The sequence below is a fragment of the Melozone crissalis genome, unplaced genomic scaffold (assembly GCF_028551555.1).
Source record: "Melozone crissalis strain CALT ecotype California unplaced genomic scaffold, PUWL_Pcris_2 ptg000004l_1, whole genome shotgun sequence".
Classification (NCBI taxonomy): Eukaryota; Metazoa; Chordata; class Aves; order Passeriformes; family Passerellidae; genus Melozone; species Melozone crissalis.
In genome coordinates this window covers 20,064,955-20,077,279 of record NW_026535782.1, presented here as the reverse complement: position 1 = coordinate 20,077,279, position 12,325 = coordinate 20,064,955, and the positions used below count along the sequence as shown (strand labels likewise).

At 38.7% G+C, this 12,325-nt stretch overlaps 1 protein-coding gene across 2 annotated transcripts; it reads left to right on the top strand.

Annotated features, from left to right (window-relative positions):
- The first annotated feature begins 7,968 nt into the window (after positions 1-7,968).
- LOC128936593 (arg8-vasotocin receptor-like) lies at positions 7,969-10,497 on the top strand. 2 transcript variants are annotated; one of them, XM_054275661.1, is made up of 3 exons: positions 7,969-8,656; positions 8,804-9,041; positions 10,099-10,497. In XM_054275661.1, the coding sequence occupies exons 1-3, from the start codon at positions 8,126-8,128 to the stop codon at positions 10,296-10,298; spliced, it is 969 nt and encodes a 322-aa protein (XP_054131636.1). In that variant the 5' UTR covers positions 7,969-8,125; the 3' UTR covers positions 10,299-10,497. The 2 variants fall into 2 exon arrangements, with proteins under 2 accessions (XP_054131636.1, XP_054131626.1); XM_054275651.1 differs by having other exon boundaries at positions 7,969-9,041.
- Positions 10,498-12,325: the final 1,828 nt, after the last annotated feature.

The window sequence follows — 12,325 nt, the reverse complement described above, 5'->3', positions numbered from 1 at the left end:
GCAAACACACGTATTCTGCCTCTTAACACTAGATGGCAGACAAAAATGGGAAAACATTTCATTGTTTTCAGGGATAGAATATTGAATAGTTAATTGCCAGCTTGAATGAACATTCACTGAAAACTCCCGAAGTAATCAGAATTAAGACAATTGAACACGTGCTTGTGACAGCATGGATCTTTCTGCAACCTTTCATTTGAATGTGTTTTTTGGCAAAAACACTGAAAATAATCAAGTGGAACTTTCCTGCATTATTTTCATATTGCTTTTTTATCTGTTACTTCACTTCAATATTTTGCTCTTTTCAAAGAGCTGAAAATTCTAGAAGCCTTAGAAAGGGTTAAGCAACTCAAATAAAAGAGAAATTTAAAAAAAAAAACCTGTCCTTGCCAGGTAGTCACATCATCGTGAAATTGTCTTCTGTAAATCCAAAGAGCAAATGATGTAAGACTTTGATTGCAGCTGCTTAGTATCTTTGACCTGCTTCAGTTACCCAGAGTAATCAGGCTGCTTTGCTCCTTATTGTCATTGAATCTTAGACAATGTATAAGTAACATGTTTGCTAAGGGAGCAACCCTCTTCATAGAATATTATAGTGTGCCAAATATTATGTAAACAGTTCACCTAGAAGCCAGTGAATATTTTGTATCGTTATCCCCTTCCTCTCTCAGATACATCCTCTAGAACATAAGGGTCAGAATCCCCAAGATTCTGAATCTTACTCTAAAATGTCAGTTCTCCTAGCTAACTGTGATGTGCATACACAGTACTAGAACTGCAACAAATGCCACCAAATCCCACCTTGTCGTTCTTCCTCAGTGTTTGATTTCCTGTGTCTACACTGCTCACAGCTGATGGTCTCTGCCCTTTTGTGCATTCTAGAAATCTATCTGCCCAAAACAAGAGTATGCCAATCAAATAATTATAAACTAGATATGAATAATGTAGTTGATTACTTAGAATTTAAAATTCAGACTTGTGTTGGAGGTCATACTATAAATTCCTCTTCAGCCCCCTGTGATTATCATAAGAGTGATTCTGTCACCTTTCATCACTCAGAAAGTGACAGATGTGAATTTTGTTACCGCAGCATCTGGTTGAGTGTGTGATTGTGCAAGTGTTATGTTGCCATCTTATTGCAAACATTCCATACCTTCTTGGTGATTTCTCATGGACATCTCCTTGCAGCACTGACCCCTTCTTCCTCACAGCACAACCAACAAACTCCATCTCTCTCCTCACTCAGCTAACCCACTCGTTTGTAACACTCTTCTTATTGGACACAGCTGTGGCCTGTTAAGGGCAGGCCTGTTCCTAATTTTTGGTGATTAGTGCGGCTGCAGCTCCTCAGGTGTGAGACTGCCTTCTGCACTAATCTCTTACATTCTATCCCTCCACAGTGTCACCCAAGGTTTTTTTGTGTAAATGGAAGGAGATCAAAATGCAGGATCTCTTTAGGTCTGCTGGTGTTAATTCACTGTCCATAGTGTTTGCAACTGCTTGCTGAGTATTTCTGGAGACACTGACTGTCATTTTTATTTACATTGTCTTTTAATTAAATTATTGATGTGGCTGATCTTTGCTCTGGACCTCTCTGTATTGTACTAGGTACCATCTTAGCATTTTTTCCTTTAACAAAAAGCTATGTTTTTAATTTCATATTTGTGGAAAAAGTGCATTGTTATTCTTTATCAAAACCAGTTCATCATAGTTCCTTCTCCTAAAGTTACACATATTTCTCCATTTTTCTTCGCTCTGACTAGCCTTGGTGAAGCTGATTTTCTGTCAGTTGCTTTCCACGGCCCTGGTGGCAGGTGAGCTATCAGGCCATTTAACACCCTAATAGAGAACCCAGACTGTCTGGAATGCTGAAAATGAAAAAGACAGTTTTTGACAGAAGCCTGTGTAACTGATTTATAATTATTTATTTCTGTCTTAAAATAGCCTGATGGAAGTTGTACGAGAAAGAGTAAAAGCTCTGTACTCTATGGGCAAACACTTTATTAAAGTTGCATGACACTTTACAGCAGCAATAGGAAAGAAGCATTACTTAGAGAATGGCTTACAAATTGTGGAAGATAATTCTAGCACCATAATAAGAACATGAATTAAGCAAACTGGTTCCAGGCTTTGGACCCAGTAGCACCCTCACTCACTGCTGTCACTTACAGCTGTAAAATCAGAAACTTACCTAGTGAATGAGGTCAGCAATAGCAAATAATAAAGTTCTTACTAAAACAGGTTTAAAAGTTATTGTTTCAGATGTAATCTCCCTAGGGATTAAAAAGAGGCACGTAGTACTCTGCGTAGTTAGTGGTGCTGGTTTGTGGTGAGTATCTGGGATGTGCCTAGTTACAAGTCACAGGGGGCCCATACGCATTTTTTTCCCCTCTGGCTTTCATTCCTGTAGCTAATTCCTACTGGAGGATGCACTCAATTTAGAAAGGTCTTGTTCCAAAATATTGCCTAACAGTAAGTATAGATGTTTGATGTGTTGCAGTCCTACATTCTAAGGCTGTATAGACCTGCATCTGATTTGATGTAGCCTTTAGTCTTACTGAAGCAATACCCTCTTCCTTTAAATACACAGTAAATTTACTCATTTGGGAAATGAACAGAGTTTCTTATAAAGTGGCAGACATCCAGGTCACGTGTGAGCAGGACAGCAGTGTTTACACGCACATAACACATGTACACCAAACACAGATGTGCACAGTTCCCTTCTGGTGTATAAACAGCGCTAGCAGGACAAAATATTGTCCTGTATTCATTATGATATTGATTGGAAAAGTTAAGGGTGGTGTCTAGTTCATCTTGACTGGAAATGGATGAGATTTCGGGTTGTCCTGACATTTTCTATAATCTTTTGGCTTCACTAAGAGCTCTCCTTCCTGACCAGAAATGATTTTGTCTGAATCAAAGCTTAACTCTTTCTGAGGAATAAAGTTATTGATGCTATTTGTCATTTTGTGTCTCCTTGTGGTGACAATGGCATTGGTAGCTGCCTACACTGCATGACTCATTATATGCTGTCTGTAATAATGTCTGTGATGTATTTGTCTCTGTCTTCTCTAGGCACATTGCCTTTAGATGCAACTTTTTAATTATATAAGGTTGAGGTGTACTGTTAAGCTGGGTCCAAAGAACCTTGTATATTAGTATAACTACTATGCTAATGGTGGGATTTTTTTTTAAAGAATCCAGAACTGTAGGAGATTGTACAGCATCACTAAGGTGTACATAATTTTAGTTCAGTAAAAAAGACTTACAGCACAGTAGTTTATCCATCGTGTTCTGGAAATAAGCAGAATTACATTAGTGAAAAATAGGGACCTACCTTGCTGTAAATGCATCTGTGCTACAGGCTAAGTATTGAACAGCATTAATGTGTAACTGTTACTAATATCCTGTAGGAAAGAATCCATTTGCTATCCATTGCACTACTTCCAGAAGCAGTTCTCATAAAATTTTATGCTACTGATATGTATTTACATTACTTAATACATCTCCTCAAATGTAGTCTCTAACAATAGGGCAATTTCAATGCAATGCTATAGCGACTCATTTTATCTACCCCAGAATATACTACTAAGTAAGTATTTTATGTAAAAAAGTATTAAGAAGTAAATGTTCCTATCATCTTCTTGGTAATTGAGTCTTTTACTGCACAGTCTAGCCCTTTTCTCCCTATAAGGCCTATGGAAGCTCTTTGTACATTTTAATGTTTGAAAGTAAACAGAATCACATCAGCAGTAAGGAAATATTTTTTGATTTCTCTAAGATTCTCTAAATATGTAGCAAATCATGCAAAGGTTTGTTTTTCTTAGTTAGTTGGTTTTCATGACTTGTCAAGTGCACTAATGATAGTCTACTAGCTCTTCACATCTGCAGAATCTTACTGAGAAAAGAGGCAGACCTGGGTTTCTTACATCAAAAGCAGACCGCAATATTTCCCACTTGATCTTTTCGTAAATAGGAACATTTTAGAACTTGCTTATCCATTCCAAAGTAAAAGACTGCAGACCTCTTCCTTCACAAGTTGTATTTAATAAGTAATGTCTGTCAAAAATTAAACAGTTTCTGAGTTTTAGAAACTGGTTGAAGGCATTTAACCCTAAAATGCATATATTCCTGCTTCCACATATATTCCTCACCTGACTTGGCAAAAGTAGTCTGCAATGCACTGCAATTCATGCAGTTTTTGGAAGGCAAAGATTGTGATGGTACTTGACACACACACAGGTCACGTGGAATTCATAGGTCAGGGGAAGTGTTTGCTCCCCACCAGCTCAGCACACCCCACTCACCACATGTGGAATAGTTCCTCTGGAGCTCCTGCCCAGGAGAGGTGTTGATGAGCATGAGTGAGCTCAGCATTGCACTGTGAAGATGATCAGAGGGCTGGAAGATGTAGCCTAGTGGGGGAGGCTGAGTGAGCTGGGCTTGTACTCTGCACCAGGGGGTGCAACAATAAAGAGGATAGTAAAATAGCTGTTTCCTTAAGGTAGGGTAAACCCCTGAAATATGGGTAGTGAGGAAATCTTAGGTCCCTTCCAATGCTGGGAACTCTGTTTTTGTGCAGTATCTGAGAGACATTACATGGATCTTCCCCTGCACAGATGCCGTCTGTGGAGGGGTTCCACATTCTTCCCACAACGTGGAGCCTTTTCTTTTGTGTGGCAAACAATCAGGCTGGGATGTCATCTAATTCAAAATATTCACCACTGTCAGCACAGGCTTTAAGTACAAGGCTCAGTAGAACAGACATGTACTGTTCAAGATCACTAACTCCCTGAATACAACATTTTCCACAATACTCTCAGTGTAGCTTGGTCTGCCTGGAAGAGAGACAGCTTTAGAGGTGCTAACAGTGCCCATGCAGTGCCTAGGAGGATGCTGGCAAGAGGTCCAAGCCAGGTTTTTACTTAAGTCATGCCAGAAGAATGAGAGAAGGTGGCCTGAATAAGGGGAGGGTCTGGTGACACATAAGGAAAGCTTTTTCACAATGGAAATAAGAATTTGTAACCAGTTACCCAGGGAGGTTTGGAGTTCTAAGCTCTTGGTGGTCTTCAAGACCTGACTGGACAAACCCTGGGTAAAGTGGTCTGAATTCAGTGTTGTCCCTGCCTTGAGCAGCTGTGTGATTCTGAAATTCAGATCAAATAGCGAAGTTGGAGTCCTAATCTGTGAGCTGAATCTCTAGCTAACAAACATTAGATGACAGTCCACCCTGAGAAGTTCAGTAGAAGTTAATTAAAATAATTTAGAAAAAGAATTTAACTTGGACAGATACAGTTTGCAATGAAGCAAAGCTGGGCAATGGGAGGAAAATATTGGCATAAAAGAACAGCTAAGACTGCTTAACCATTTTCACCGATTATCTTAATTTTCTTTTTTCAGCAAGTTATATTCCCAGAGTGGATTAAATTTCAATTTAACATTATCCTGACTATCTGCTTGCAGGGATGGAAAATATGGAAAGGGAACAATCATAAAGCTATGAAACCATTAACATATATTGTACTGATTATATTCAAGATGGAATAGAGTCTTACATCACTAGGACAATTTTTACAAGGAGGGCCACCACCCTTTTAATAAACATAGAGAAGGTTACTTGTTTCACAGTGTGCTTGCCCTTTAGCCTGTGTCCACATCTGGATCCAGCACCTGGGCTGTTGCCCAGACACTGTGTGCTGTGTGCATGTGTAGACCGAGGAAGAGTTGTGTGTTCCCAGGGATCTTGTTGGACCATTCTAGGCATAGCTGATAAAACACATTTGCCTGAAATATGTCTATCCATACCTTATGTGTTGTGAAAAATCATATAAATAACTATGATATTCTGGTTAGTCTTCCAACACTATCCCAGAATTGACTTTGGTTGCATATACTGGGCTTCTTGCATATAATTTCTTGATATTGAAATATAATAATGAAATATAAATTTATGTTTATCTTCCATGCCTGACCCCAAACTTAAAATTCTCTTCAACATGTTCCTGTCTCAACCCACTTAATCCTAGCTCTGCCGAGATGGATGTGTTTACATCATATCTTGCTGGAAGAATAAAGATCCCACTTGCCTTTTTGTTAAGTTATGGAGTGAAGATGGTCAAGGTAAATGATTTTGAAGCACACACCTTAGTCTCCCTTGAAGGATAGAGATCAGCCCAGCTGCTCTCCAGCATAGTTTTTTGCTGTCAGCAGCATTTCCAGGGGTTTATTGTTTGTGGTCAATTCAGTTACTCTTCTGCAAGTTGCTGGGTGAAGGGAGAGTGAGGGTTAAGGCAAACCCATTTTTTCCCTTATGATCTTGCTAAGCCTATTTCCCGCTAATTGAGCTAGATTCCAAACTGAGAGGGAAAACTAAAAGGAAACAACTTCAGGAATCCAAGTTTCCTACAAATAGGCCTTAATCTAGGGAAAAAAATCAGGTATATTAGATTAAGTTGTGATTCTTACTCTTTGCAACACAGTCTTAGAGAAAAGCTTTTGTAGACTCAGGCAGCTGCAGCAGTGTTCAGCCAAGTCTAGATAATGGATACTTACAGCTGCTGTCAGTGGAAAAGCTTCCTGAGATTGTTCAGCTTCTCTGTTGTCTGTTCTCACAGTCTTACCCTTTCATGAGCTATTAAAATCCATTGCCTGGTGGCAGATAAGGGGGAAAGAGGGAGAGCGAACAGGTCATGTAGGTTTTCCAAACTTTTGTAGTCTACCTCAGCATGCTGTTTATGAATTTTGCCCTTCATGTTTGTTGGTACATGAAAACCCTTAGTGGCATAGAAGTGGTAGTCTGTCTGTGAGCTTCCTGAGCTGGTCTTCTAAAACAGTTGTGATCACAGTGATTAATCAGCCTAGGTTTAGAATTATGTACTATATATGCAGCATGGATATTGCTTTTCACCTTTCTGGTTTCCTGCTCAGAAAGACTTCAAACTACCAGTGTCCTGACTGTAACCAGAAGGATGTGGGTGCCCTAGCTTCAAGTAAGATTGCATACAAATATCTGTTATTTTTCTATTAAACTGATCAATTTTATTTAATCTCTCTCTTTTGTGATTAAGAGGGCAGGCTGAAAGATAAAAAAAATAAATCAGTTTAAATTTTCTATTCTTATCTGCCACAAGCTTAATGCAAAATCATATGGGAATGTTGAGGAACAATGAATTTCCTGTGTTCATGATACAATTTACATTTACAAAAATGAAAAGGTTTAGATACTGAAAAATGATCTCACAGACTTTAGCACTATAATAGAATAGAGACCTTTTTGTATTGTTTCATCATAGAGACCTTTTCCTTAGTTGGATTTGCCACTGAATTTTCACTTTTTTTTTTTTTAAATTCTCAGTAGACTCACAGTCCCAATACAAGTAATTTATTTCACATGTGTTATTTTTCATTTTGCTGAGAAAAAACTCTAAGTCTTGACCATGTTTTGAAATAAAAATATTAATTTTAGGGCACTACAAATATTTTTCTTTTTATTTTAGAACCAGGTGACTCCAAAAGAGAGAAGGAAAAAAGGGCTATGGAAAAATGCATTTCTTTCTCTGTGCTGCATTTAGGATGTGGTCATGCCCCAGGAGCCTGGAGATTGCTGTTATGATGTGCTCAGGGATCCAATTTTATCTACGTATAAGCCTTCCTCCCACTTCTCCTAAAGTGTGCTCCTCTGGTTTGCGTAGACAGATTTTTGCAAGAACTCTCCCGAGTAAGGGCATTTGAGTGCGAGTCTGGCCACAGCTATTTACAAGTTCGGGTTTTGACTGAAGTGAGTAATTGAATCACATTGAGCCTCTGAAGTTTGCCTTTTATTTATATCTTCCCCCCAATTGTGTGGCTCGCTCTGCCATTGGCTGCTGTCCCTGCAGCCTACCCGAGGGCTCTTCAGTTACATAAGGCTCTGTCTGCTGGAGCCTATATAAAGCCTTGTGGCATGCCAGCAAGAGGCAGAATCTTACCACGATCCAAGTCCCACTGCTTTAGTTCGCATGAGCAGGAAGATTTGCTCGAAGATACCCTGAAACTGGAACCCAGGCTGGTCTGTTTGCCAGCCAGTGCTTCACTGCTGTCAACCTCAGTGGCAAGTGGCAGCTACCGTGAGTAGCTTCTGTGCATCATGAAGAATTTTTCATTTCCTGTGCAGGATAACACACATCAGACCGAGAGTCCTCCTCCTCACAGATTCCTGAGTTTGACAAATCAATCAGATCCTATTGGAAGACCAGAAAGAGATGAGCAATTAGCTCAAGTAGAGATTGCTGTGCTGGGGGTCATATTTCTGACAGCGTCTGTGGGCAATTTCATTCTCATACTGGTGCTGTGGCGAAGAAGAAAGAAGCTGTCTAGGATGTATGTGTTCATGCTTCACCTCAGCATTGCTGACTTAGTGGTAGCCTTTTTCCAAGTGCTGCCTCAGCTCATTTGGGATATTACAGATGTTTTCATAGGGCCAGATTTCTTGTGCAGAATTATCAAGTATCTACAATTGCTGGGCATGTTTGCCTCTACATATATGATAGTGGTCATGACAGTGGACAGATATCAAGCTGTTTGCTACCCCATGGTCACTTTCCAAAAGAAGAGAGCTCTCTGGAACATCCCCATTTGCAGCAGCTGGTCTATAGCACTGATTCTTAGCCTACCACAGGTATTTATCTTTTCTAAGACTGAAATATCTCCAGGTGTCTTTGAATGTTGGGGTGAATTTATTCAGCCCTGGGGGCCGAGGGCATATGTGACTTGGATTTTTGTAGTTATATTCTTCATTCCCTCAGCAATCCTTATCACATGCCAGGTCAAGATTTGCAAAATAATCAGAAGAAATATAAACGTGAAAAAACAGAATGAATGTGAAGCAACAAATCAGAATCAAGTCCTGCCATCCCGAGCAAGCAGTGTGAACTGTATTTCAAAGGCTATGATCAAGACAGTAAAAATGACAGTGGTGACAGTTGTTGCCTATGTTCTGTGTTGGTCACCTTTCTTCATTGCCCAGCTGTGGTCTGTGTGGTTCCCCAGCATCCTGACCGAAGGTAAGATGCTCTCCCTCCTCAGCCACAGCTGCGGAGCAGGCTGGCACACTGCTGTCGAGTGCTTTATGCTTGCATTTTGCTTTTGTGTAAAGGTTATGTGTGGTCATTTGAGGAGGATTAAAAAGAAATACCTGGATTGATTATCTCCTATATTTAATTAGGCACAGGGAGCTTCTTGTGTTATGTGATCAAAACATCATGCGTCTGCTTTGTGTGTGTGTCTGGAGTGATTAACAATTTAAAGATTCATGAACAGCATGGGGAAAAGTATCATGTGCTTCAGCAAAGCCTCAGACTTTTAGAGGTTTTAGGTATAATAGCAGTATTTTGGGTTCTTGAGGTGAAAAGAAGCAATTGACTATTCAAAGTAATAAAATTGTTTCTTATTTACTGGGTAGAACAGTGGAGTTATAAGACATCTGATTTTTTTTACTATTGAAATCATTGATGAAATCTCTGTAGTAAACTATGAAGCAGCCAAAAGTTGTCAACCATCTGTTTATAAAGCAAAAAAGCAAGCCTGAGAGAGTTATCAAACACCATGTTGTAAACAAGAATGGGCTTGTCAAATTTATGCTATTGCCTCTTTGTGAAAGGCTGACTCTATATGTGACTTTAAAATCACCTAGTCTAAATAAAGAGGGAAAAAAAGAGATAAAAATATAATAGTCCTGCCTGATAAAAACAGTAGTTTCTGAACTTTGTTTTAAGAATTCCTCCTGTCAGTGTGAATTTGAGTCTTATTCTACATACATTTATGTCAAAATATATACCTGTATTTATTTGTATCTGTTTAACAGCTTAGTAATTACTTTTAAAATTAATGCAACTACCTCAAAAAAGAGCTATATGAAACTATTTAACTCTGAATGCATGCAATGAAGTGTGCTTTATGCCTTCAGTAATTGCAAATTGCATTGATATGGGAATTTCCTAATATTAGATTGGTTTTGGCATAATAATAGATGCAGCAGAAAGCAGCAGACTGTGAAAATGTGACTTATATTTATAAGAGTGCTTTATTTAGTCTCTCATTCCTTTAACTGCTTTCTTCTAGGTTCAGCATTCACCATTATAATGCTCCTTGGCAATCTAAATAGTTGTGCCAACCCATGGATTTACATGTATTTCTGTGGCCAGATTCCACATTGCGCAAGCAAGCAGCTGGAGAATACCTCGGCTCAAGAGGAATCCGTGTTCACGGGCAGCATTCACCTCGCAGACAGAGACCCTGAGGAGAACAGTACTTCTGCATAAATGCTGAGGGCTTCTTGTTGTTTTGTTACATTCCCTCTGTTCACAAGACATAGTGATATTTTACCATCATCCCTTATTTTGTGGATAAGGAAGATGAAAAATTGTTTTTTGTTGTAAAAATATATTTCTCTGCAGTTCTGTAGCATATTCAGGAAGTTTCTGTGTTGTGCAAGCCTGACTCAGTGCTTCAATTGCCACTGTCTTATAACAATGAATTCCTGTAAAGACTGACAAATATACATAAAAGTATCTTAGATATTTTGTGTTCTAAAGTACTTCCCCATCTGTGATTCTGGATTTCTAAGAAGTAAAATTTTATTACTAACTGGTTCAAGAAATTGAAACGTAATTAAAAAGAAACCTGATCTAATTAAACTTGAATATGTTTTCAGATTGAACCATGAATTGTTCATCATTCTGTGTGATTGAGGGACAATCACAAATCTTGAGAAGGCAGCACAAAGTCAGAAAAAGCTTTTGCCAGCTCTTACTAGCACTTGGTTTAAATTAACTCTTTATGTACATTTATAAAATGCCAAGCAGTTTAATATAATTAAAAAAAATAAAAATTGGTGTGCTCGTGACATTGAACCCCTACTTCAGTTTCAAATTCCGTTGTGGATTTCAGGTATCAGCAGCATAACAGCAGTTCAGGTTTTTTGGCTTCACACCATGGGATTTGATTTTCCATGCATTTCCTGATGTTTAAGCAGTTAACTGGACACCTACACACACCCCATACACACACATATACATACTCTAAATAAAAGTGGGTGCTAAGAGAGACACTTTCATTTGGCATTCAGACCCATTTGCTCTAGCATGAGATTTATTGACAGAGAACCAATTATTATTATATTCCTTAGTATCCCTTTAGGTTGAAATTCAAATATTTCCCTTTGCTGTAAAAATAAATCTGCATATCTTTATTTCAAATGCCATTTGTTTGCTGGTTTGTGGGTGTTATATGCAGGTAGCTATTTATTTCCTTTCAGTGTCTGCAATCTGATCAGAGGAATATGGAAGGAATATCAGCAAGGCTCTTTCAGGTGAGAATGGATCTGCAGGGACTCTGTGACACTTACATCTGGTGACATGTAAGCTGTCTACATTATACTGTGTTTCATCACATTTCAGTTCTCTGAGTGCTAGCAGTCTGAAATTTCAGTAGAAAAGCTATAAAATTGTGGAGTTTTAATGGTCTTTAAATTGTAGTCAAAGAAATATTGATTTTAACTAAATACTGATCACATAGTGAGAAATTCTGCTGTACGGTGAATAGTAATGCTTCGGGTTAATTTATGCTGAAATGACTGCATATTCAATGATTTCTATTCTCTGTATAATTAGAACAGATAAGGGCAAGAACCAAATATTGTTGTTCCTTATAATGGGAAAAGTTGGTGCCCCAGCTCAGCTGACAAGTACAGGTCTCTATCTGTTAGGAAGAGGAAGAAGGTGGGTGAAGATAGTACCAGAGCAGGAATGGGAAGGGTTTGTATGAAGGTCTTACTATAATTACAGCTGGTAGATTTTTCTTGCTGGTTTTTTTTCCTCTCTCCCTTCAATTAGTAGTTAATAATTCTACCCCACAAAAAGTTTCCTGTTAGAGCAAATCTGTAACTCAGGTGAATGTCCTTATCCGGGGTAAGAATATCCAAGATACAATCCATTCTATTGATAGGATATTGATACAGACACTCACTGACTTCCTAAGACTTTCAGTCAATTAGCTCTAAGTGAAGTTTTCCCTTTTGACTTAATCCAATGGTTAATGGTAGGATTTTTGGGGTTTTTTTTCCGTTTCCTTTGATTGTAGTTAGTTACACAGCATAATACGCAGACTTGAAAGGAACTGAAAACAGAAATGCTTCAAGGAATCACCCATGTCACTCACTACTGTATTGGCAGCAAAGCTCCTCAAAAGGCACTAATTTGCAAAGAAAACAGGTATTCAGATTGTGTGCAAAGAGTCATCCATATCCAGAACTGGTGGAAGCCACAGACTTCTGTTCAGGCACTACAAT